We start from the raw sequence: 26,403 nt of genomic DNA, 5'->3' as shown, positions 1-26,403 counted from the left end.
AGCAATAAAACAACTTAAATAGAATTCACTTTTCATCTCCCCAGACTTGCATGTGGGTAATGTTTTTCTGTTGTATTTGTAATACAGTATGTGAATGAAAAACATCAGTTCAGACATGAGCTTGTGAATTGCAAGAATTGTCATCTTTACACTTCCAGTTCTTCAAAGCTGCAGCCTGAGACTCAATGAGGTGGCAAAGATAGAGCAGTGTGCAGCTCGATATGAACATGTGGTATTGTGAGTGGCTTAGTGCAGTAAAATCAGTCCCTATCTAGGCCTCTTGAGGTACAATGCCAGTTAGGAGGAGTCTGAACCTGTAGAAAGGGAGGAAAGGCAACCTGCAATACTTTTGTTCCATTTTCCACAAGCAGAGAAAAAAACAAAAGTGGGAAGAAATATACTCAGAAATAATAATTTCCTGGTTTCTGAAGGATAAATAAATCCACCAGATTATTTGCAGGAACAACTAATCTTAAAGAAAGCAAATTTGTACTTGCTTTTTGGTATGAGCCCTTGTAACATTATCAAAGGTCAGCATCTCAGTCTTTACTTGTGTAAAGACTGAGACACAGACAAGGCCTTGAGCCTGCTATTACTGAATTAATACAATTTTTGAGTGACTGAGCTCTTCATTAAACCTATCAAAATACTAAAAGGCATTGGTAAAACTATACAGTTCAGAAAGTTTGGCTATGAAACTGAATGTTAATATTACCCCTAAAAACCAAACAGGCCATTTGCACCTTCTGTTTTACACTGTTGATAACTGAATAGATCCAATTTATTAAATAATTCTAGGGAAATTTTCTCTCCAACACTCATCCTAGCCAAAGGCAGTGTTTTTCCTTTGGGCTGGGGCTGAACGCTCCAAACAAAAAGAGTTGGGTTTTTTAACACAACTGGTATTCCAAGACATGACAATTAAACCATGAGCCCAATCCTGCCACTAACATTACACTTCACCTTTAAGAACATTTTGTATTCTGTTACCAGCAGGATGGGAATTTGTCTGATGTATATTAACCTGTTTATCTCCCAAATTATCACTGGACCTTTTAAACTAAAAACTGCCTGCAAACAAACAAAATCTAATTGAACTTGCATCCACTGAAAAATCCTTCATGCTTCCTTGTACATGCCAAACTATGAGATATCAGGGCAGTAAAACCAAAATTGATCTGCAAGTGTTCTTTTGGGTCCTTGTACATCCATCATAAATATGAGTATTTGGCTCCTGTTTAGACATTATCTTCTTAAATCCTCATTACAGAATTGCCAAAAATGGAGCCAAGTAGAGTGGACACAGCTGAAATGGCTGCTGCACGATGAAGAAGAATGAAAATAAAAGTAGTTTTGTAAGTATTAATAGACTAATGGTATCCACAAGCCTGGAAGAGCAGGAAGGGAGAGGAGTGCACAGTGAATGCTGTCAGTATAGTACATTGAAGTGCAGGAAGGATCTCTATAATAAAATTAAAACTACCTTTCTTTTTTCACCTTCTGTAGAACAGAAGAACTTTTAGTAACAAGACCCCAAAAGTTCTCGTATCTCAGCCACAAAATCTGAAGCTCATTTACAAGACATCTGGGTACCAGCGCATTTACTGGCTTTGCTCTTTCCTCCCTCTACTCCACTTACGCAAATCCCTCTGCACACAGGCTGGATGCTACAGTGAGCAGAGCTTGTGCTCTCTCTAGAGAAATTTCAGAAGCCTTTTTCCTTCCCATCTGTTATTCAAATCCACTCTAATTTGTTCAGAGTTGAGCTTGTTCCCGGAAGGACAATATTCCCCCCACAATACAATAAACTTAGAGTTCAAAATCTCTTCCCTCCTAAAGCAAAGGTTTCTTCTGTTACAAAACAGCTTTGCCACACTGAACCTCATCAGGTGGCAGGGCGATGCCCTGTGCTCCAAGCACTATGTTACTGAAAGCAGGCACAAGATACTTCCTCAGGTCACTGAAGGGAACTGCAGGAGATAACCATGAGATCTCATATGGAGCAGAGCAGAGGTGTCCTAGCTCTCAGGCTTTTTAAAATCCATCCAGATTTAAAATGCACAAAAGCATACAGTGCTGCCGAGGCCCCGCATCACAGCAAAGGATGTGAACTGGCAGGAGCGTTGTCTTGTACCCACAGAAGTGGAGAGAGCTGTGAGAAAGCCTTCTTCCAAATCCCATGCCCAGGTGACAAATTTCCCTCCTGGGTGCTGTGAAGTGTGATTTTCACTCTTTCTCTAACAAATTTGTCTGAAAGGAAGATGGGCAGAAAGCTGAAGGAGGAAGGAGGGGCACAAGCAGATGGACTGTAGTAGAAGCCATGGCACTGGCAAAAGGAATTTTCCCATGTCTGCTGTGGGCTAAGAAGAGGAAATACAGGTTAGAAAGCTCTGTAATTAGACAACTCTGTGTCTAAGGGCAAGAGCAGTCTACCCGGTCATCAGCCATGTAATATTATGACAAAATGGTGTCTCTGACAAAAAGGGCTATTAGAGGAAATTAATTTAATTTATGATCTTAAAAATAGTGTGGCAAGAGGTTGCCCAGTTATGAACAAAACAGAAAAAAGAAGACAGGAATGCAAAAGGACACTGATGTAAAATGAGTTTGTAAAAATATCTGAGCTTTTGGTATGAAAGAATTGGGTGTGAAAGAAGACCTGACTCCTCTTGAAGCATGGGTAAGACTTGAGCCTGCAAAGTACCACACTCCAGACACTCCTACTTGTTAGCACTAAGACAATTGTTAACACAGAACTGCTCACCACTAATTTAAACAAATTGCATATAATTAGTTCCTATAAACTCTCCAGAAAACACTGCTTCACTACTCAGCTGCCTGACTTCACTACTCAGTTCACAAAGCTTAGGCACTTACAGAGCGTACTATGAACGCTGGGCTTAATATCATGGAGATTTTAGGCTTAACTGCCCTCCTAAGTCAAACAGCACTGAACTTAAAGCAATAATTTTTACATTCCGTTTCAGTGATGGTCCTTTATTTCGTACTTAGTTGAGTGCACTGCCGTTCACTGGGCTGCACATTACATACTGTTCATTCCACCAGTGCTCTCTGAGAAGCTTCGTAAACTCACCTTCATATATAACCTTAAAAGAACTGAAATTTTTAGCACTTTTCCTTGAAAATTATTGACAATAACTACTGATGCCACTTCTTTGTACACTGGCCAGATCTTTCTGTACTGTATTAAAGAAATAAAGAATAAAAAATAAATTATAGCTCTCCATCAGCAACTTAGGACACTGCTGTTGCACATTACCCTCAGGGAGAAAGCATTAGTGCCATGTACCAGGGCAAGGAAACTACCAGGTGACCCGCTTACTAATTTGTATACTGCAACATTTGCAGCTTGAACTTTCATTCCCTGATATTCCTTTTTAGAAGCATTTTTCAAAAGGATTAGAAATTCCTGCCAACTCAGCTTTTCATTTTATAAATTTGCTGTAAGGTCCCTCATTGAAGACACGTTGAAACTCATGAAATCTATTTGTTAACCATTTTGTTCTGGTTTCCACTGTTGCCTGTACGTAACAGAGCAAAGAAAAAAAACAAGAACTTTGGGATTCTGAGAAAAAGCTCCATTCTTTTTAGAGGGGAAAACGCAAGAGGACTGTGTCCATGTGGGCAGAATTGTTCTGTCTCAGCTGTTCATTTGCTGCTTGTTCTATATGGTTTCTGTAGACTTAAATTAGTTTCATCATACATTAATGTCCTTGAATTCAAAGTGGTGAAGACATGCTTCTTCTGCAAATTAGTCACTGTAAGTTAAAATAGACAAGATGGAACAGACTGAGGCTGATGCTGTAAGAATTATTCACGTAATAGATTAAGCACAGAACCACTTATCTGTACAAGAAAATTACTGTCTTCCACAGAAAACAGAGGCCTATCCTTACAGAGACCAAGGACTGGTGGATTAGCAAGAAAGGATTTGAGTATTTAAATCTAGCTAGATTTTAAAAACCCAAACCAGTGTGCCAAAGCCAGAAAAAAAACCAAAACCAAAAACCTTCTACCTTCTTTTCCTCTGAGGGCAAAGATCACTTCCATAACAAGAACAGTCCTGTGCTCTGGTCATGGAGAGCATGCTGCTTTTATCCTCTGGTAAAACCCTTCTTTGAAGGTCTCTGATGATCTAATCTGACAATGGAGCACTGCAGCATAAAGCAAATAGCAAGGAACTTCCAGAAGGATTAAAGCTGGTGCTTTCAGTGAGAATGCCAAACAGAAAGACACTGTAAATGAGGAGACACCAAAGAACTTAATTTCACCAGCCTGGAAGGGGGAATGAAGAAAATACATTTTCATTCTTGGAAAGAATCTTAATGCAGGTAGTCTGTCCCAAATCAGTTAAATATAATGCCATTTGAAAGGTCCCAGTCATGTTACATTAATGTGCTGCTAACTGAAGAAATATTTTCAAGATACCTGGTAAATTGAGAAGTATTTATACTTTTACTCTCTATTACTCTTATACTGCTAAAATGACTTTACCAGCTTTACAAGATATGACTTGACTTCCAAATATAGAGTGATTTCAGAAATCCCAGCTCTTCATAACAGGCCCACATTCTGAACACAGCCCCCCCCACTATACTCTATTCTAAGGCAACACAAAGCTATGTCCCATCATCAGAGCTTTTCACAATTGGCTTTATTGTAGTCATTGAAAACTTAAAAATCTCTGTTCTTGTTAAAAGCAATATCCTTCTTAGTCCCAGATTAAGTAATGAATACTGGAATTTCTTCTGATTTTTAATTTTTAAAGGAACAGTTACTTTAAGGGATTTTCAGGGAATTCATGAAAAGAGGAGAATCCACTGGTTAAATTCCATCTTTTCATATTTAGCAGTAAGAGTAAACATACCCTTTGCATCCTCGAAGAAAAGAATCAAGAGATTCCAAGTGCTGTAAACTGGTTTTCCCTAAAACTAGTCAAAAAATAAGCCAAAACAAAATAAGCAAACAAACAAAAAACCCCAACAAACAAAAAACCCCACAAACCGACAGCTTTATGATTTTTATTTTCATTAATATAGGCCAAATACACACAAAGATACTGGAACGTGCTGTGAGAATATAACCCAGAGTCTTCTAATTCACAGATCATGACCAGATTTAGCCTGCCAAAGTATTTAAAGCACCAATAATCAATAAAAATGTTTCTTTACTTGTGCGCCTCACAATTATAGAAAAGAAGAGAGGGAGTGGCAGTCATGTGGAAAGAGATATACACCCTTTACTTAAAAGAAGATCAAGAAGCACATGCAGCAGCACCTTGGGTCTGTGTTCATGTAGCTCAGCAAAGAGAAGATGGGTAAAATGACAAATTACTCAGATGACCAATACTGTCAGTTTCAGTGCACAGGTTCACACAAATGAAGGGGTGATCCCTAGTAAGGTTAGTGATGAGGAAAGCAACTGCAAGTCAATAAGGCGGAAGAAAAAGGTTTTACTTAGAAACAGAGGAAACCTCCAGTCCTTCAACTTTTCCTTACCCTGGACCAGCATCTTCTTGTCAGAGAGAAGAGAAAGGGGAAATCTGTTTCTTTCCCCAGCAAGACTGAACCTCCCTTTGTGTCTGGTTTGCCCTCCTCAGAATTTCATGATGATTCATTCCTTGCTGTCTCAGGTCTCTGCTGCTCAGCTGCCAGACTTACTCCAAAGTGGAGTGTTCTGGTCCCTTTCCTCCACCAGCTTTTCACTGGGTTAACCAAAAGCCCGTGGAAAGACTCTTTCCAAGTGCCCCTTCCTCAAAGGATGAAGCTGAGATGCACTCCTACTGAAGGTCTAATATCCCCCTTGCTTGGTTGGGATGGTGTTATACGCTGTTATTAGCCCAGGTGTGCTCTCACACTGAGGCCGGGGGCACAAATAAATCACCCTACAAGCACAGCCTGCACTAACTTTCCTTAGTGGAAGTGAAAGGGGATTTTCTGACCCTCTTTGGCTGTGCCCATACAGCTAAACAAAAGAAGTGCTAGACCCCTGGTCACCCACTTTTGTTCCTTGTGTCCCAGGTAGTTTTGGACAACTTCATCTAGTTCTCTCAAAGCCAAATCTGCTAGGGAGGGTAGTAACTGCAAGTAATGTGGACATGAGCCAGGCAGAGCCATTTGGACGTGGGGCAATCCCTGACCCTTTTTAATTAAGCAATATAAATTCAGTCTTAGATTCCTGAACAACTAGAAGGAGTTAAAGGGAAGGGAAGGATATCAATACCAAACTGAAGGTGGACAGTTCTTACTCACAATTCTTACTTGCCATCTATTAATAAGAAGAAATTGGATCTGCCTTTGAAGTTACTTTATGATCTCCAGTAATAAGCTTCTTGACACAGATATGGTTATCTACTATGTCTGAATGGCATCTAACATTCTTGGCTTTTTTGACTGTAGACTTAATAAACCATTGGAAGAAAAGTTAATATTGAACCTATCCTACCTTCCTTCACAGTGCTAATGCTTGCAAATGTGCAGAAATGTCTTTGAAACCTCCTGATAGAAACAAAAGCTATTCAAATGCTTCCAGTGTTGGATACCTCCGTAGTTCATACTGCTCAGTGCTTGCTGTCTGAAACACAGATTTCCAAAGTTCAAGATCCATAGAAACACATAACACTACATTTTAAAAGTTATAATTTTTTGTTGCTGTTGCTGTTGTTAGGGTTTGGTTTGGCTTTTTTTTTTTTTTTTTTTTTTAAGGGAAGGTAATACATTTCCTCCCACCGTCAGTTACTGTGGCAACTACACTGACTGTCTCAGTGGAGCTTGAGGGCCACCCTCATGAGTAGGCTTGTGTGCCATCTCTCCTGCAAGTGAGCCTGCAGGTGCTAGCCCAGGCGGCTGGAGCACACATAGGACTCCACACACGCAAACCAGCAAGGGTTGCCAGGCATGCTCACGCAGGCGGTTTGCAGAGCATGTGCATGGCAGCAGGCAGGCAGGCAGGATGCATGGGATGATCAACTTAAGGTCACCCTGGAGGCCACTGCTCTGGAGCTGTGCAGTGACAGCTGGTAGGCCCATCAGAGTGTGGGAGCACCTTCAGTTATAAAAGCAAAGCAACATTTACAAGGATATCTCACCTTTTACAAGATTGCTATAAATGGAATAAATTGAGAGAAGCTAAACTCTCAAAAGTAACTCTCCTAGATGTCCTTGGGAAAGAAACACTTCTAGAAATAGATGTTTTCCATGCAAATGTCCTTAAATTTCCAATCTATTTGCTCTCCAATTGATAAGTAGCTTAAACAATTTCTAAATTCTGCTTTCTTGTAGGACTTTCTATCACTAACGTGTCTAAATGACTATAAATTCCCTTAATCCCTTTATTATTTACTTTATAATTTCTTTTTTCACTCTGGTTTTTCAACTCCCTCTGAGAATAAGTGGGAGAGAGAGCATCCCACACTATTCATGTATCATCCACACAGCACTTGAAAAAAATCTCACCTAATGTGCTAACATCGTATTCTGACTTAACTTTTGTTCAAACTTCATCAAGTTCCACCCCCAAATTCTTAACCTATATATAGGACTACAAGGGCTTAGTATTTATCTTTTCTTCATCTTCCATCTTAAATCTATTAGCAGGCATTCCTTTTAGCAGCCAGCTTAGACCATAGCCACTCCAGCCAGCCACAGAAAGGCAAGGAAAATTGGCCACAGCAAACAATGAACCCTCACATTACTGTTTCTCCTGATATTTTGTTATAAGATTTAACCTAGCCTGCACGATTTACAGCTTACTTCTGTCCTGGTTAAAAGGTCCTGAACTGCTGCTTCCACTTTCATCCTTATAGCAGCTGGCACAATTGGAACAAAATCATTCTCATACAGCATCTAACAGGCCATGAAACTAAGTAGCCCTACAGTTAAACTGCCATGATATTTGCCTGCATAACCTTAGGTTCAATTATTTTTTCTCAGAAGTGCATGGCAATGGTCAAAATCAACATGTGTGATGTTGAAGTGCTAAGAAAGCCAACATCTTCTAAGATACACTTCCACTGAAATCTTCAATAAGGAGGGAATACCTCCTGTGGCCCACAGATCACAGGACTCATCTCCACTTCATACAGTAATACCCCAGATACATCATCTCTTAAAAACTGCAAAGATGAACTGAAATGAGAAAAGACACCAGAACACAAAATCACAGTGACTCCATTTCCACTACCATGACTCACATTCCTCCTGCCCTAAGTAAACTCATTGGTTTTACCCAGATACGTATCACCTAGGAAACTACAACAGCTTTTTTTTTCTTACACTTTTACAACTTCACAAACGTTATCAGGATTTAAAGTCCAGTTCTAAAACAAATTAAGTTCTCCTTCACAAAATGTGTGTTTTCAATACAAGCACTACATGATGATGTATTTGCTGTATAACAATCCCATACTGCTTTTAGGTGCCCTGTTCCATGGAAGAGTCCATGCTACCAGTTTCAAAGGTAAAAAAATCAACTCTTTGTGCAAGTGGGCAGAGCTCAACACTTCAGAAGACAGGATTTAATAGCACACATAGTCACTGGTTTTGCCACAAATGTCTCTCCCTGGTCAGTAGGAAGCTTCAAGTATGTTGCACTGAAGTGGCACGTTAGAATCCACTCACACAATAATGTCTAAAAACTAGACTATCAAAAGTGAACTCAGCCAAAGGTGAACAAGGCTCATCAAAGGTGAGCAAGATCCAGACCACAGGCTGTTCTGTCTGTACCCTGCCAAAAGTGTGGACATACAGAGCATGCCTTGCAGCCACATGGGTTTTGTAGCTCTCTGGGAACTCCTCAGCAGGGTACTACAGCCACAGGCACGTAGCACCCATGTATGCAGACAAAGCCAGGACTTGGAAACAATTCCCTACCAGTTCAAGAAAGAATTGCTTAGCAATATTATCCAGAAAACTTCCCTGAAAGCTGAGGAGTCCTGCTTCAACAGCAGAATCTCACATAAAGCAGTTTGTCCTCAAACAATCCTCAAAACAAATGAAAGGCACATTTGCTCTCATGTCTTTTAAACCCTCTCACTGATTTTACTGTTTTTTCCTAGTCAATGAGTTGCTTTACTGTATTTATGTACTTCTGCTACTGTTCTGCTACTGTAAATCAGCAGAAAGTGGAAAAGCAATCATTCATACAGCTCACGCCAATAAAACAAAGCATAGTTCATCAGCCTACCCTTCATCCATCCAAAATATCTGTTACATCAGCAACAACCTGTACAGTCACCCTGCTCACTGCCACGAGCTAATTAGTCAAAGTGCTGGAGAGACCTTGAACATATCTGAGAGAAACATAATTAAGGGCTACTTTTCCTCAGGGACCCTAAACCAAAGTAAAAAGGTGAGATGCCTGCATAAGCAGTGGGTAAAAGAACTGAAAGAGATGTGAGAGGCTATAATGGAGGAGACAGTGTCTGGGAAGGGTCAAGGTCATAATCACAGAGATAAAGCAGGTCTGAGTAAAGCAGGAGACCAGAAAATGTTGGTACTGAAAGTCTGCATAACCTTACTTTTTGAGGAAGAAAGTCTCCTTCATATGAGGACAAACATAAAAAAAAAGGTTTATACTGGCAGGGGACTAGAAGGAAACCTCTTGGGGGCATGAGGCTTTAACAGATTTTAATCCACCTGTTAATCCTACCTTAAAACATGGATTTTAGTGAAAGCTGAAAAAGTCCAAACCACAAAATTGCACCTGGGTTTTACACATCCTAAAGTTAATTCATATCCGAGATCTTGGGTTGATCTCCCAGTAGGATAATCTGCCCAAATCACGTTTAGGTTCAGTTTCTTAGAGACTATTAGTAGTCTAGGTTTGACTCCAATTTCTAGTTGCAAGAAAATCAGAACTGTAAAGTGGGTTTTTTTCATATCATGATGAGCACCATGAATTAATAAGCACTACTATTAATTTAACCCTGTTAAGATATTCTTGATAGGATACTCTGTAAGTTATTATTATACTAGTGCTTTAACTGATTCATTTTTTTAAGCATTTCCCTACTTTATATTTTTTTCACATCTTTTTTCTCCAATTTCCACTGTTTTGCACTGGTAGTTCCTGTTCGTCTCATTCAAGTGTCAATAAATATATCTGTATTAGCAATGAGTGATATGTGTAGAAACTGCTGGGCACTAGTAATGATCCTTAACGCACTTCTCTAAGGAGAAGCATGAGCTGGAAACTGTTTAATCTGGGCATTTTGTTTAAATGTAGCAGGACATGCTTAAAAATACATTTACTGAAAGAGTAACAAGTCTGGCAAACTTGCCTTCCTTAAATTAACATTTTCAGGTAAAACCTCATTAAAGGACAATGAAATTCCTGTGTATTTCTTTTGCTAGCATTGGTGAGAACCAAGAGATTCATATGTAAACAGAACTCTTTGCTTTCATATGCAAGCCCTCTCTCCTGTTCAAACCATTCAACACTGGTACAAAATTCAAGTTTTCAGTCACAGTAGAGCTTAATTCTTTAAAAGCTTGTTCAAGGGAGAAATGCGCTGCTTCTTCCCTCAAGAGAAGGGACTTTGTGAAAACATGCCCTTTGCAGGAGATACTTCCTTATCCCATAGGCCTAGAAAATCCATAGGAATTAACTCCTTTTAGCTGGATGAAAGCAGAGCATGCAAAGGGATGTGTCAGCTGCTGCCTCATCTTTGCCCTCCAAAGCCAGAAACATCTTGTATCCTCAGCAAGGGCAACTTATATTGCACAGGACTTGGCATGATGAAAATGCTGCTTTTTCTGACAGTTCAGGGAAGGAGAAGGCACTGTGAAAAAAATGCTCTTCACCTTATAGATGAGATATTCACTCCTGGAAAGCTCCCCATCAACAGTAATCACAAACACATAACAGGAATAGCTTCTGATTTTCAACAGGAGAAGCATGAAGGAGTACCCACTGAAAGGACAAACCCTTTCCACGTAGCACATGGTTATGTGGAGCTCACTGCCACGCTAAGGTTTTGATGCCCAAAATAGAAATGCTGTTTGACAAGTAAAGGTGGCTACTACATGCAGTGGTCTGAATAAAAGCTCCAACTTAAGACAGTCCAGTGACAGCTGAAAACTGAGAGGGCAGATTAGGGGAAGGATCAAACCTAGATTTGCCCTGTGTTTTGGTGTTTTCTTATACCGCCTAATGCCCAGAGCTACAGACAGGGAATGTTGAAGAGCTACGCCATGAGTCTTGCACATTCTGCCTCCTCACTGTATTCTTATCTTTCCAGATGACAAAACTGGAAAAAATATGGATGATATGACAAATTTTCAGGGAACAGCGAAGTCTATTCCCTTATCAGCTCAGTGAAATACAGACCTTTCGGGAATTTACTTAAAACAATTTTTTCATAGAGGGTTACAGTTTATTTGTAGCAGTGTCTGAAAGAAAAAGCCAAAACAATTCCAATGGAATTAAAATGTTTAACCTTTCGTTCAGTTCTACTGTCTGATGGGACCAGGTTAATTTTAGTGCCACAAAATTATTAAGCCAAGTAATTTCCAAGATACTGCCTTATGTAGGCAAAGATTAAACTTGTTCAGTGCAATTCCTCATGCTTTTTCCAGTTAAATAAGCAGGTGTCTGAGTGAAAACACAAAATACAGACGTTGAAATTACACCATCAATTTCTTCTAGCAACTGCATGCATTTATCGTCATTTGACCCACACAACCACCCCATATTAACTCCCAAACTAGTAAAATGTTGATTATGTTCACCACGGTATGTTACCTAAACTACTGCATTGAATTTTATTGCAGATATTATTATTCTGGCTTCTCAATGCTGTCTCATCAGCAACTATTTACTTTCCTTGGTACTATTTAATGTGTTTCTAACAGCATATGCTACAGACACACCAAACCTGCATTTCATCTCTCCATTAAAAGCCTTTCAATCAATTATTTCTGAGGTTTTGCCCTCAAAAAGGTCCCCTTCAAAGTCAGCATGTTTCTGATTTGAGTAACAACTTTGTTAGTTACTTACATGCTATTTACCTTTGCTGCAGAGTATATTAAAAAGAACTTTGCTCGCTGTGAGTTCAGTCCATCGTGGTGCCAACCACCATCAGCTCTCTTTGCAATTATAATCTTACAGTACTTATTAGTGGCTCAGAACTTCTAAGGATCCACTTCGAGAACACGATAAATAACTTTTTAAATAGCCAGTCAGAAGATGAATATACTCCTTTGAGCACTTTATCAAATGGTCTCCAATGAAAAGATTTTCCTCCCAGTTGCTCTGTTTTTGTGACAGTAGAAACATACTCTGTACAAGAAGCAGCCTCTTGCTGAACTAAACATGGCCTCAGCCCTGTGAAGTTAGTTTCCAGGTACACTGTTTTTCTACTGTATACACTCATTCTGTACAGCGGCAAGTAGCTCCCAGGTAAATCAAGCCTTGTGCTACACCACAGCAATTTTTTCTCACAACAGAGACAGCAAAATTTTAAGATCATGCAATGTTTTGTTCCTTGGTAAATTGTTCGGTAAGCTAGTAATTTGTCTTTGAAAAGCTATCATTCACTGAAATGCAAAAGGCAAACAAAAGGACTAACAGCACACTTGCGCAATGCTCAGATACTGCCTGTGATTTTTAACAAGCAGGAAAGCAACAAATCACTGCTCTTGAAGTAACAAGATCATTCTCAACTGAATGAAACCTGCTCCAACAGAATGCAGTGCTCACAGGCACATTTGGCAAACATCTGTAAATATTCAGCAGAGTTTAAGTTGCACACAGCCACTTAATTTATCATCCTAGACTCATAGCATTTCATCCTACATGTTGAGTGCTTATACAAAAACCTCAGTAGTGACCCCACCAACAGGAAAATGCCACCTTAGAGTCAGTGCAATGCCCTGATTCCTATTTCTTTAGCTTTATGAAGTCCTTTGGAAAAAACAGTTTCCAGTTTCATACAGTTTGCTCCCCTCCAGATTATATTTTTACAGGCATTTACTACACAGAAAACCTTTGCAATGGGACAAATTCTGAATGTCTAAATCACTCCTTATCTAAACTTGAAGTCAATAGGAATTTTAGCTCAAAATTAATACAGTTAACGTAATCGAAGCAGGCAAGCAGAATAAACATGAAACTCAAATGAAAACTGCATATATATAAATATTTAAACGAATGATTTCTGTAAATACATTTTTCATATTTTCCCTAAGCTTAAGTCATCCTTTGTATATTTGGATTCATTTATAAATGGCCTGTCATTAGCAGGCATTGAACTAGGTGTAAGCATTTTATCACAGGAGCGAGATACATGAGCAGGCATAAATTTCACCCCTTAACAAGTAGAATATGCAATTTAATTTGATCAAGAATAATTAAATTTGTATGAACTAGGGAAATGTATTCCATAGAGGACAAAACTTCAGTAGGTGAAATACGTGTAAATAGGCAATTTTACATTTGAGTGAGAGAAACCATTGCGGCCCCACTGACATTGGAATTATGATATTTAAGACAGTCAGAGCTGCTTTCCAGACCCACGTGAAAGAAACTTCAAGGACCCAATCCCACAGCTCTTACTGAGGCAAAATACCCTTTGTCTTCTGGCAGGTTTGTTTTCTATGAGTAAGGAGGGCGATGGGAGGCCCAGTTTTCTTAGAATTCAGATCAAGATACACATTATACATTTTATGGGCATGACCCAAGCTTCCATTTCAAACAGATCCTCACATGGCTGTGCTTAAAAACTTTTCCAAAATGCTAAGTGACCATGAAAGAACAGCCTGACTATTTTATGGAGTTTAACAAGGGACCAGGAAGAGATCCCAGATCAGCCACAGCAGTATTTCAGATGTTCATCTTTTTTAATAGGTTTTGTATGTGAGATTGATATGGGATTGATACAGAAACTAAATTCCTCTATCAGCAGCAAATTTATAGTAATGCCAATTTCCCTCTACTCTCCTGTCAGCATCCCTGACTGAGCTGGAGAGATGCCTCTCCTTGGAGGTAAACGGAGAGGAAACCTGATCCATCCTCTGTCTGCTGGGCTGCTACCAGGAGTGAAATGTGACAGCAGTTACCGCCATGGGGGCATCTAGTACTCCAGCCAGCTAACTCATTTCCCATGGGCACCCTAACAGCTGTCATTCAGTAATAAAATAAAATAAATCTATTAATTTGCAGTATTTGGTTTGAAAAAAACACCCAGTGATTCTCTCCTTCCCCATTTTCCCTCAAGCCCCAAATCCTCCCCATGATTTAACCATTCCCTAACTAAATGTACGTCATTCCCTAACTAAATGTACACCTCAAGGCTGGGGGGAGCAACCAGGATGGCATCTTGTCATTACAAGCCTTGACTCAGGCCTTATGGTTTTGAGCAACTTTTAACTCTTTGTGAGAAAAAGTCCACTTTTGCTCACACTTGTGAAGTCCTCTCTGTGTGTAGGACAAGCTGGAAGGGCAGAGTTAGATGGGAATAATTACAAAAGCAAGTGAGGTCCAGGGAACCTAGCACATTGCAAATGTTTTCATGCTGGAGAGGATACTGCAAATATGTAAAGTTCAAATACTTTTTGTACTATTAAACTCAAGAAAATGCAAACAAATTCAATCAGTGCAAGCAAAGCCACATCTATTGCTTCTCAAAGTTTTTCTCCTTATGAAGAAACATGGAGAGGTAAATAACTATCAATCAAAGGCAGCTCCTCTATCTGGAATACAAATCTGAAGCAAAGGGGTTTAAGCCAGCTGCGTTTCTATGATGGATGAACCAAAGCCTCCAGATGCAATCGTGCCAGAGACTTGCACACACCTCACTGTATACCCCATCCCTCTCTGCCCAGCTCTACCCTCATTCTGGAGCTCTGCCTGGTGCCAGTAGTCCCAGCAGGGCCAGAAGGGACCCCCGGCATGGAGGGGAGCCCCGGGAGGAGGTCATGCAAGGAGGGGAGAGCTGCAGCCAGAGGTGAAGAGGAATTGCAAAGCAAGAACATCTGGAAATGAGCCACCCAGTCCCGTTTCTGGAAAAAGACCAGCTGTTGAAACAGACGATTAAAAAAGTGCAGCAGGCCGAAAATAGCTAAATGAACTGAAATTACAGCCGGCGTGAGCTGCCTCACCTGCTTGATTTTCCGCACCGTTGGATCAGCGGCAGCTGCTCGCTCGTGCGGTGCCTTTTGAGACCAAAAAAACACAGCAGCTCCTGAAAAGTTTGGCTGGCAAAGGAGGTCGGGAAAGGGCCGGGGGGTAGCGGAGCCCCTTGCAGCAGCGGCGACGGGAGGACTCCGGCTCCCGTAGGCAGAGCTGGCCACAGAGTGTGGAGCCCCATGGCCAGGGGCACCGGACAAGGCCGGGCATCACGGCACCGTCTCCCTGAGCTTCCCTCGGCAACCCCAGCCTAGAAGGAGATGATCTGCCGGCGGAGCAACAGCGCCTGTGATCGAGCACCAGCTAATCCGGCCAAACGGATTATTAGCCTCCTCAGACTAGCCGCAGTTTAGAGATGTCAGGACAGGGCATGATGCGGCTTTGCAGGGATCACGTTGGACCGGAGTTGAGCCGCGCAAACTGTGCGGGCGGGAAGAGTTGCCGCAATCCCCCACTCCTCGCTCCGTGTCCCCCTGGCACTCCCTGGCAGCCATCCCTCAACCCGGCCCTCAGGGTTTCTGCCCCCCCCCAGGTCCGCCCCGCTTGTTCTGCCGTCCCTGGGCAGAGTGGCTGCGGGGTGCAATGCCACTCCTGTCACTAAATCCCACTCGACCCGTACAGAGGTGGTAGAGTGCGGCAAAGTCCCTGGGAAGGGGAAAGGTGAGCTTCGGACCCTGACACTCCGAAGGACACGTCTCGGCTTCAAGGGCCATTTCCTTACTACGGTCCCCTCCGCAAGGAAAGGACACGGGCCTTTGGGGAGTGGGGGTCGGGAGGGGTATGTTTATACGCCCCCTCCCTCCGTCCGTGTCGTCCCTCCCCCAGTATGCAAACTGAAAGGTCTAGAAACCACAATCAACACACAACCCAAGCCTTTCCTCCGAAGCATCGCAGCTCGCCCAGAGCACCACGGCGCTGGAGCCGGGCCTCCCCGGGGGGACGAGCGGCGGCAGCAGCGGGCAGGGCAGGCAGAGTCACGCCGCGGCTCTGCTCTCCCCCTTCGGTCACGGCCCCTGCATCCACGGCCCGGGCAGGGGGAGAGGGGGAGTCCCCAGGGGCTGCAAGAAGGTATCCCGCTGCCCTGCCCCATCCCTCCCCGGCGGGGGCACAAGGCTGGGAAGTTGCTCCCGGGCTGCAGGGCTCCCCCCCTCCTCCCGGGGGAGGCTGCTTGCTGCAGCACAAAGGGACGAGTGAAGCAAAGGGCACTTTGCGGGAGGCTGAGCGCAGCCTCCGGCGGGGCATTTCGGCCTCTTTGGTATGCTGAGAAGTGGCTGCTCTTTGCGGCAGCGGAGGGGTGGAAAGGGACGAGCTGGCAAATGGGAGGGGGGGGGGGGGGGGTGTGTCAAGAAAAAATCCGTCGAGGTGCCCATCTCGACTCTCTGCACCTGCCCTCAGTGGGCAAAGCCGGAGCCGGCACCCCGGCTGCCGGGGAGGAGAGCAGTGCGGGCTGCCAGGGCTGCTGCTTGTTGATGTTGGGGTGTCAGAGCGGCAACGAAAGCCTATGATCTACTACACTGCAGTGCCAGCGTCAGGAGCCTCCAGCTCGGGAGCTGACACTGCAGGGCAGCCGGCACACACACACACACCAGCGCGCACACACGGCATCCCTCCTTCCAGCCTACCCTCCTGCCCTTCGCAGCCCAGGCTCCAGCGGCTCTCGCCTCCCCAGGCACACAAGTGCCTGCAGACAACCTGCCGGCCAGGGGGGACGAAGCCCGTTGTGAGGGGCCGGGGAGGGCCGGTGTTTCCTCTGAACACCTCTAGATTCTCCCGCCCGCCGAGCATCCCTTCCCGCCCACCTTGCTCGCCAAGCAGCGGGCCCTGGGCAAGAGAGATGCAACAGCAGCAGCAGCGTGACCCCCCCGGGGCCGGACGCCCCGGAGCACCTACATTTGCATTCCTTATGTAATGTACTGCAAGTTTCCCCCTCGGAGCCGGGCTGAAACGAAGCGCATGATCCTGGCTGCCAGGCAGACATAGAGATGGACGCAGAGACACCGGCGTGTGCACAGAGGGGTCAGCCCGGCAGGGAGAGGCGGCGGGGCGATACAGCCGCCGAAGCGGTGCTGCCGCCCGGCATCGCGGGCTGAACTGCCGTCTGGGCACAAGCCCCAAGAAAGTGTTCACCCGCTTATCCTCACCCACCCTGCACCTTCCCGGCCTAAAATCCCCCGGGGGGTGAGTGACAACGGGGAGCCCCCGGGCCGGGAGATGCCGGGCTTGACTCAGAGAACCGAGCGAGGCGGGGGGGGGGGGGGGGGAGTGAGTGCGTTTGTGGTGGGGGGTGACATATTGCAACCTAATCAGAAAGTGCTGTGCAGGACCTGAGCCCCGGCACACTCGTCCACTGCAGGCAGGGCCGGCTGACACCAACCCAGAGACCAGGGCTCCTCTTCCCAAAAATGACTGGGGGTCTGCACAGGGGGGGTAGCATCGGGGGCGGGAACAGAGGGAAGGGGGACTCTACTGGCTTCCCCTCAAAAAGGGTAGCGATATAAAAGTTTCCTCCCTGGAAACAGCACATAGAAACTAAGAGATGAAAGCTGGGCTAGGGTCGCCTTTGGTTATTTTTTCTTTCTTTCTTTTCCGTGGTGACAGTGGCTGAAGCTAATCCAAACCACTCCTTGCTTATTCATACACATATGCACATGCATGTCCGTGCTGGCCTCCTTCTATTTCCCCCTTCTCCCCTCAGCAGGATTGCAGATCTACCTCGGCGAGCAACAGACAAGGTAGCATAAAAGAAAAACAACGCAGTGCAATGGATTGCTTACCAGTTTGGTTCTTGTTTTTCTTAAGACTCTTGCCACAAAGACACTGCAGCATATGCGATCCTTTGCTGAAAATGTTCCAAAGAAACCACATTGATTTGGGCGAAAAGCAATCCAGCAGCTTATACACCCTGAGAAAGAAGAAATCCTTGTGGTTGCATAATAATAAATTGAGACCAGTTCTCCTGAAGAGGGGTACCAGTTTTATCATAGAAAAAGCGATTATATTCCGATCTTCTCCCAGTTTTTTTTCCTCACGTGGTATATTTCTTTGAGACTTTTCAACGGATGCTTTTTTTCAGCCAGGCTGAATGGTTATTCCCCCTAGACCAACACCGGACTATAACCAAAACCGTGGAGAGAAAATAAAAGAAATCCCTTTTTTTTTTTTTTTTCAGCGCGAAGCCAAACGAAAAGTAAGGTGCTGAAATCCCAGCCGAGGCCAAAACCTCATCCGAGACACCGGCAGAACGCGGAAGAAAGATCCCCAGAGAGAAAACCATAGCCTGGTACTTGACTGCTAGGAGGATGGGTGGATCTGCAGAACAAAAGCCACGGCAGGATCCATCCTACTGAGCGACTGCCATTGTGCAGCCCCGCGGCGGGAGAGCGCACCACCAGCTCCCGGCCGAGCCCGGCTGAGGCGCACACACCGCTGCCGGCCGCGGGCGCGAACCCCGCCCGCAGCCCCCGCCGCTGCCCCGCAGCCCCCGCCGCCGCCCCGGACGCCGCCCGCCCTCGCCCGCGCGGGCCGCTCGCCTCCCGGCCCCGGCTGCCGCTGCGCCCCGCACCGCCGCTCCGCGCCGCGCCGGAGGCAGAACCCCCGCCCGCCCCGCACCGCCCCGCGCCGCCCGCCGCAGCCTCGGCGCCCAGTCGCCGGCGGGCGTCCGGGGAGGAGGAGCCGCCGTGCCCCGCCGGCCCCGATCGCCGTCACGTACCCACGTGCGGCACGGCCCGGCCCGGCCCGGCCCCGCCCGCGGGGAGGACGGGCGGGCTGCCCGCCCGACCCCTGACATGCGGCCCGAGCCCGTCTCGGTCATGGAGCGGTCCCGAGGAGCACGAATGAATGGCCAAGAGGCGGGAGCCCCATAGCCCAACCTGGAAACGACGGTGTTTCTGGGTGCTGTCCCTGCTGGCGTCATACCTAAAAAGTGTGCTGGTGAGGTTTACGGGTTGACCCAGCAGTTCGGGTGACGCCATGTGCAGTGGAGCCCTGAGCCATGAACTGGGTTCCCAAGCACCACAAGTACCTATGGAGGCAATGCAACAAGGCAAAAGCACCTGCTGCACAGTCAAGTTATCAGGTCCGTGGGCAGACAGGCCAGCTCCTGAGCAATGCCACGCACTGCTCTTGACAGTCCCACCTTTCACCAGCCGTCTATGTAGGAGGGTTATGCTGAGCAGGCTCACAGTGGCTGCAGCCATGCATGGCAGAGGTGGCACTGGGAGAAATAAAAGATAATGCCCATCATCTCCCTCTCCCCTTTTAGATGTTGTGCTGGACTGTGTGGATACGGGAAGGGGTTGGAAGTGATAGGGTAGAGAGCACAAACAAATAAGGGAAAAGATGATGAAGCAGTAGTAGAAGGGAGCAGCTGAGAAGAACTCTCCTGTTTTCTCTTCAAAATCATGTCTATCCACCTTCATGATCTTCTTTACTTGTTTGGACAAAGGTTTGCTCTTTACCATTAACTTTTTCCAGTGACAGTTTCCAGCAACCTGGTCTAGTGGAAAGTGTCCCTGCCCATGGCAGGGAGTTGGAACTAGGTGATCTTTAAGGTCTCTTCCAACCCAAAACATTGATTCTGTGATGCTGTGACAGAAGCACCAGGATGCTGGTTTCACCAATTTTTCTATTTATATTTGCATTCCTCCAGACATGGTCAGATGTTGGCATTTTCTCCTGAAGCCATGGAAGCCACCATTGCTCCAAGGAGTGTAAGGCTAAAGTATGAAAAATGCAGAAGTTTGTATGCGTGCCTTTCCTGCCCTGCCAGGATCTCGGTCTGATTACCAATATTTGGGAAACTCTTACAATAAACATTTGGTCAGCACACCAACAAAAGCGCTGGGAACTGAGAATTTTCCTGTAGTTTTAATTTCAGCCAGATTCTGGATTTATACATGTAGATAAAGTGCTTGGTTGCCAGATCCTCGCCTACATGATATTTAAACATCATTACCCTGGTTTACAGAAATGAAGACTGACGCACAGGAATGAAGGGATATATGGTGAGTTTGCAGAACATTTGGGGGAGGGGAGTAAGTGCCTACCTCTCAGCGCCCAAGTTTGCAAAAATAAAGATAAGCAAAACTTGATTGACAGAATTCAAGAGAAGCTATAGAGTGAGGCAAGAGTCGCAGAAGAAGTTAATGCTAAGTAGTGGCGTGGCCCTTGCCCCATCCCGTGGGCTGTGCTCCCTGCTGAGCTAATGAACTGTCTGTCCTTCTGGGTGTGCGGACGTTTCACGGGCTGCTGGGAAGATGAGCGCTGGCTCGGCCACCTTGCAGCCAGCTGGCTGGGAGTTCACGGCAGCCCCAGTGCCGTTCATGGTAGCTCATATGTCATGGCTCCCTACAAACATAAAATTGATCTAGAGTCTTCCCAAAATAGCTGAGATCTGTGTCTATCTTCCCTTGACCACAAGAGCCAACTTTATACAGCTGGGAACAGCCTGTGATCTGTTGGAAACAAAAAGTCATTTGCAAGCTTTCCACCCAGCTAATTGGTTTATATACCTCCCTCAGGCCAGCATGTAACTCCCTACTTTCTAAATGAAAGTAAAACTTCTCTTTAGCATCTCACCATCATTCAGATGTCAGGAATTGTGGCTACAGAACCAAGGGAGGCTGGTTCTCATGGTAATGTGATTTAAGGTTTACCAGAATTAGAACAGAAGCAGAAGCTTTTTCTTTCAACTGAGGAAACTAACACTTGCCTTTCCTATCTGGTAACTTAATGCCCTTGAAGAGGTCCCCAAAACATGGCAGGCCTGCAGAGCAATACCTGAGCAAGAGCAATAATTTTTTCAGAATTCCTCTTTGTGCAAAGTCAAGTCATGGAAAGATTAACCTTTTCAAAGAAGAGTTGACCAAATGTGGAAAAAACAGAGGAAGAGTTCTCTTGTCAGGTGAAATATGTATAACCACCTTTAAAGTCTAAACCATACAGTTAGGTATATTTAGCCTAAGTATAAATTATCCTTCTCAACACTTTAATCAATTTATAAATGGCCTATCATTAGCTGACACTGAACTGGGTGTAAGCATTTTATCTCATTAGGAAGATTGATGAATCGAAATAAATTTCATACTTTACTGCATACAGTATGCAAGCAAACAAATAAAAGAATGACCTGGGCAAAGAGAAGGAAACATTCCCTCAAGGGTTCTTATCTGTCTTAGGACCATGAAATAAGATGACTCTACTCGAAGAGGGATATAGCCATAAAAAGTGAGCGGACCTGTGGAAGAACATGTCATCTACATAGTCCTTGTAAGTCAAAAGAAGTGAGAAACCAACAGCTGATATTTGGTTCAGCTCTTCCTCCAACAATTTCAGGTTCCCATTTGGGAAAGGGAGAAAGCAGCAGTGGCATATTCTAGTCACTCAAGCTGTACCATGAAGACCTCTGATTGGTAGAGACTGTTGCAGTTTTGGCAGAGAGGAAAAACATAACACAATGAAAGCCACATTGTTTTTACAGCATGACACCAGGAGTCCCTGTCTTCTGGATTAGGGAAGAGAAGTCATTACCTAGGGACTCCATGTGGGAGGCCTGGGTGATGGTGATGGAGGAGCTAAATTCCAGGTAAGGCATCCTCATGGGGTGGTGATGTCAGAGGATTCTTTTTTTTATGTGAGGAAAATTAAGCAAAGCCTTGTTCTGAAAGTCCTTTGAGAACAAAAACAGCTTTCCCAAGATGCCAAAGCACACCTATAAGCAGCTTGTCTATTAGTAAGGCTGTGGATTGAATAACCCCCTCAACCCAAAGTTTTGGTATACATTGATTGCAAGACTAAATTTGGCCAGGCCAGCTGTTTTATTCAACAACCATAAGCTTCTTTGTCTTCTAAAATACAGAGCTTGCATAATTCCCATGTAGTCTAGAAAATACGTATACTGTAGCAACCATTTAGTGAGACAGAGCCTGAAGGACAAGACATCTAGATGTCTACTTGCAAACTGGATGGTATAGTCCATTATAGTCCATGAAGATCTGGAACTTGATTTGACTGTTGAAACTTAGACATCTAGGGCTGAGACTTCCTAGGATATCTTGCAACTTGACATGGCAGACATGATTCTGGATCTGTGGGAGATACAGGCCTTCATGGACTGCAGCTGGAGGCCACGCAGAAAATCCTAGGTCATCTCAAAAAGACAGTGATGGCTATCTGTGGGTAGGCAGTGTATAGAGCTCCTAAATCGCTATTGATTACACCAGAGATTAGATATTCAGTCTGTGGGTTTATATGTACACAGATAATTCAGTTTGGGTGTCTTACCCACAATTTTTTCCCAAACTAAATGCTTATAACTGTAGACTCTTGTCATCCTTGGAGCTAGCTAGCTGTGAAACCTGCATCATCTCTTCCTCTTCTATGCTGGTGGTACCATACACAGTAGTAGATGAGGCTGAATTCTTCATCATACTTCATGGTAGATTTTTTTGACTATTCCACAGAGACAGTGTCAAAAAGAAGTGCCCAAGTACCAAGAGCAATGGAGATAAAGGGATCCAGGCTATTTGGAAATGTCATCTTGCTCCTAGTGGGAAAGGGAAGAAGAAGAGGTTGTTCTCCCTCAATTCAGCATATGGGTGAAATTGCCCCGAGGGAATGAAGAGGATGAGTTTAAATATGGGATGATCTTACAAATTAGAACATGCTGATGCACAAGTTCCAGCCCAGTGCTAATTTCTGTAGGGCTGTAAGGGTGACATTTCTTACCTGAGAAAGGAATGGAGACAATGGGGAATCAACCATATTCTCACAAGCAGGTATTAGCCAAATTCATAACTAGATATATACAAGAAGAAGTCACCAAATATCAGGATTTCCCTGTTATTCCTGGGAACACCTGAAGGTGATTAAAGAACTTGAGGGAGTTTCTGGGGCAATGCAAGTGAGTAGTGCCCTAAACCAGTGGTGTACTGGTGTCCTGTACTGGTGGTGCCTGGTTGGGTAGCCTGCGTAAAGGTGAACATACATTGAGGTCCTGGGTTTATTTTAGGTTACTAAGGCAAATGGATATTTTCATGTGCATGAGTGGTGTCTTTCATTATCTGTCTCTATCCTGCCAGCCTTGTATCTCATGATGGCATTCTCTGTGTAGGAAACAAGGAGCTAACTGAACAGGAGAAAAAGGGCCTTGAGCTGCCAGCTTAATAAGGGCCTAAGGTCCTTGTGCTCAGCAGGAGCAATTGTGGGAGAAATTCTGTCTCCATACAGTATAATAAGATCTCATGAGAGAGTAACTGGGTGGTGGGTGGGATGTGAGTGTGATGCAGATCGAGTGTTGCATGAAGTGGTCTGACACTTAGAAACCCAGACCAGAAACCCTGGTCTGTTACCCTGTTTTGGATTGAAATCAAAATGAGATGTGCTGGCGGTGATGCTGAGATTACTTTACTGAACAATTTGTTGTTCTTAATGTAGTAACTCCAGAGCTTCAGTCAAGGAGCAAGACTTGTGCATGCTGGGCCTAGACTAAATTTATCTTTGCAGGGAAGAATAAAAGACGTAACTTGTAAGAAACAGCCAGACCGGGGCAGCTCAGGTGTTGTCCCACATTAGACAAAATGTAATTCTTTCATCAATCTGCAAAAAGCACAAGATGTTCATAGAAGCACAGAAGTGCTCCTGCATGCCTTAAATGTATGAGCATCTCCCCTGACAAATGTGAAGTTCAATGGCCATAAACATGTATCGGTCCACCATGGTATGTATCAACCCTGTTTTTTCCAAGGGAGAAGCTAAATGCGGACAGTCAGACAGAACACAGAGTCATCAGAGTGACACATGATGCAGGAGGGACCCATGTAGGTTTGCATGTAGGATATGTTTTCAGGAAGCCTATTACCATTCCCACCATCAGACTTGGGGGCTGTACTTACCTCTGCCTAACCTGCAGCAAACAGATGGCAGTGACTGCCTTTAAGGCAAGGGTTAGAGATGGGTGAAGGATTTACAGATGGAGCTTTTCTGCCTGCAGCCATCTCCTGGCTGTTCCGTTTGGGGCTGCCCTGGTACCAACTCCAGCTGGCTTCACCACAAAGCCTGGCTCAACTAACCGAAACTTTGGAGAGCAGAGCCCTGGCCTCCGTTACGTATGAGCAGCTGTAAAGCACTCTGGTTATGGCAGGGGACTGGGCAACATCCCTGTTTAATCATGAGGCCAATACTGCAGTGGTTTGCTCCATGGAAACACCGGTCAGTCATTGCAGAGACCATAATCTATAGGAAATCTGAGGTCATCGTCATAAGAAAAAAATACAGCCGTGGATACTAAGAGCAGAAGGCATTCATTTTTAAACGAACCCAGTCCTGGCACTGCTCTTTAATGCAGATTGTGCCTCTTTTCTTGTCTTTCAACAACAGAAGTTTCATAAAGTGCAAGAGCATGTACTACAGGGCAGAGGGTAGTATTTGAGAAATATAAAAACATTGAAGAAGCAGTTACAGTTAAGATAAAACAAATACACTGCAAGAAATGTCTCAAGAACTTAAGGGGAATGGCACGAAGGAGCAATTAACTGTGAATCTAAGCAAATATTGCAGATTTTAGGGCAGAGGAAAGATTTAAAAGAGCTTAGTCTAAGTTGTTGAGGTGATACAATGGGTTTGGTATTTGTAGTTGCTTGACTTAATTTCAGATATGTGTAATGGCTATGAAGACTGACTAGTGAAACTTTATAGTTGTTAAAGGGCAAAACATTTGTGTTACAGATGTGTGGCTAAACTAAAAATTGTGCCAGCGGAGGACAGCAAAATGCTTCATGTGGTTTAAATGGAACACAATAATTCTGCTTCAGCAGAGCTTTTGTGTCTCGGTTTATATTTATTGTATTTGAAAGGTGTGAATAAATCAACCTTTTAAGAAAAAAAAAAAAGAAGACACCGTAGTGATTTTTCACTGACCTGAACAATAGAAATAACAAAGTCCCTGAAAGATTCTTAGAACAGAAAAACAGCAATCACTGATGAAAGCATAAGTAAAGCATGATACCTTAAACTTCATGCTATGATCCAGCAAGGAAGCATAAAATGTATGTTGATCTGAATGAGACTGTAATTGATACAGAAAGCAGAGACTTGGCTGCTGACAAGATAAAGAGAAATACAGTGGTGACAAGCTTGGACACGTGTTTGCAGACTGTTTATATTTGCCTTGGTGCCATCTAGCAGAGCACCCTAAGGCAGCAGCTGCACTAACTAAAGTGTTAGGCACAAAAGGTGGTGCAGTGGGCTGCCAAGCTATTTAAACAAATCACAGTGAAGTGTGCAGACAATGCAGCACTGTAAGCATGAGGATGGATCACCAAAGAACAGCAGAAATCTGTTTGCCATCAAAGCAGAACAGGGGATTTTGAAACATAACTGCTGGGCACAGAGGACTTTTTTTCCTGAAGTGTTTTTATCTGCAGTATTTTCATACCAACACATACGTTCTCTGAATCAATAATCATCCACAGGAAGAAATCAGAATCCCATGAAGGAAGAGAATCCAAACCATTCAAAACCTAAACCAAGTACATGCGTTTTCCCTTAGAATAAACTATTTTCCAGGCTTGGCTTGCTATGTAGCGCATTGAACTCAGCCAACAACTTCAAACTGTCATAAAAAAAATAGCACCCTTCAAATAGGCAAGTAAGAAATAATTTGAGACAGAAGTCAACTCACCTATCTAATTGTCTCACATAGGAATTGTTCTTACTGAAATTGTAGTCACTTGGTCATGGTATACATGAAGGGAAATCCAGCATGCTCTACCTGAACATCTTTTTCTTTCCATTGAGTATACAGAGAACTGAATCCAGCCTACCTGCAAAATAAGCCAGTGGACCTGGAAGCAAGACGCTCTCCTTCAATGAAGAGAGAATGATTATCTAATCACTAGATCCTACCCCTGCCATTATCTATAACAACAGTCCAATACAGCAAAGCATACATGGGCCAGGTATTAGATCTCTCCACCTATCTAAAGATCTTTGAGCCCTGCAGTAGATTCAAGCATTGTCTTCCTTGACATGCTCACAAACATGTCAAGCTCAGGAGAGAGCTGGGGCATATTTCTAGTTCTTCTTTTGTTTTTTTCTGGCACGCTGCAAGGCTGTGTAATCTTCACAAGTTGTGTACAAATGTGAAGCATGTTTAAGTAGCCTGATGAAGAAGCATGTGGCTGTATTTCTCAATATGAACTTGAAAGGGATGTGGCCACCATAGCACTGTCTCTCCAGATGCGAGGGAAGGGAGAGCTG

At 44.1% G+C, this 26,403-nt stretch overlaps 1 protein-coding gene across 3 annotated transcripts in view; it reads right to left on the bottom strand.

Annotated features, from left to right (window-relative positions):
* Positions 1-18,623, bottom strand: part of FGF14 (fibroblast growth factor 14) — a 401,018-nt gene extending 382,395 nt beyond the window's left edge. The window contains exon 1 of one of the 3 annotated variants that reach the window (XM_061472819.1): positions 17,922-18,623. In XM_061472819.1, coding sequence (XP_061328803.1) covers positions 17,922-18,129 — 208 coding nt within the window. In that variant the 5' untranslated portion in view covers positions 18,130-18,623. The remainder of the gene's footprint in view (positions 1-17,921) is intronic. The other 2 variants (XM_061472817.1, XM_061472825.1) reach the window with 2 other exon arrangements.
* Positions 18,624-26,403: the final 7,780 nt, after the last annotated feature.

The sequence above is a fragment of the Pezoporus flaviventris genome, unplaced genomic scaffold, assembly GCF_033815535.1.
Source record: "Pezoporus flaviventris isolate CSIRO_AGI_PZ_B2104156 unplaced genomic scaffold, CSIRO_AGI_Pfla_v1 ptg000072l, whole genome shotgun sequence".
Classification (NCBI taxonomy): Eukaryota; Metazoa; Chordata; class Aves; order Psittaciformes; family Psittacidae; genus Pezoporus; species Pezoporus flaviventris.
This window is presented reverse-complemented; position numbering and strand designations above follow the sequence as displayed.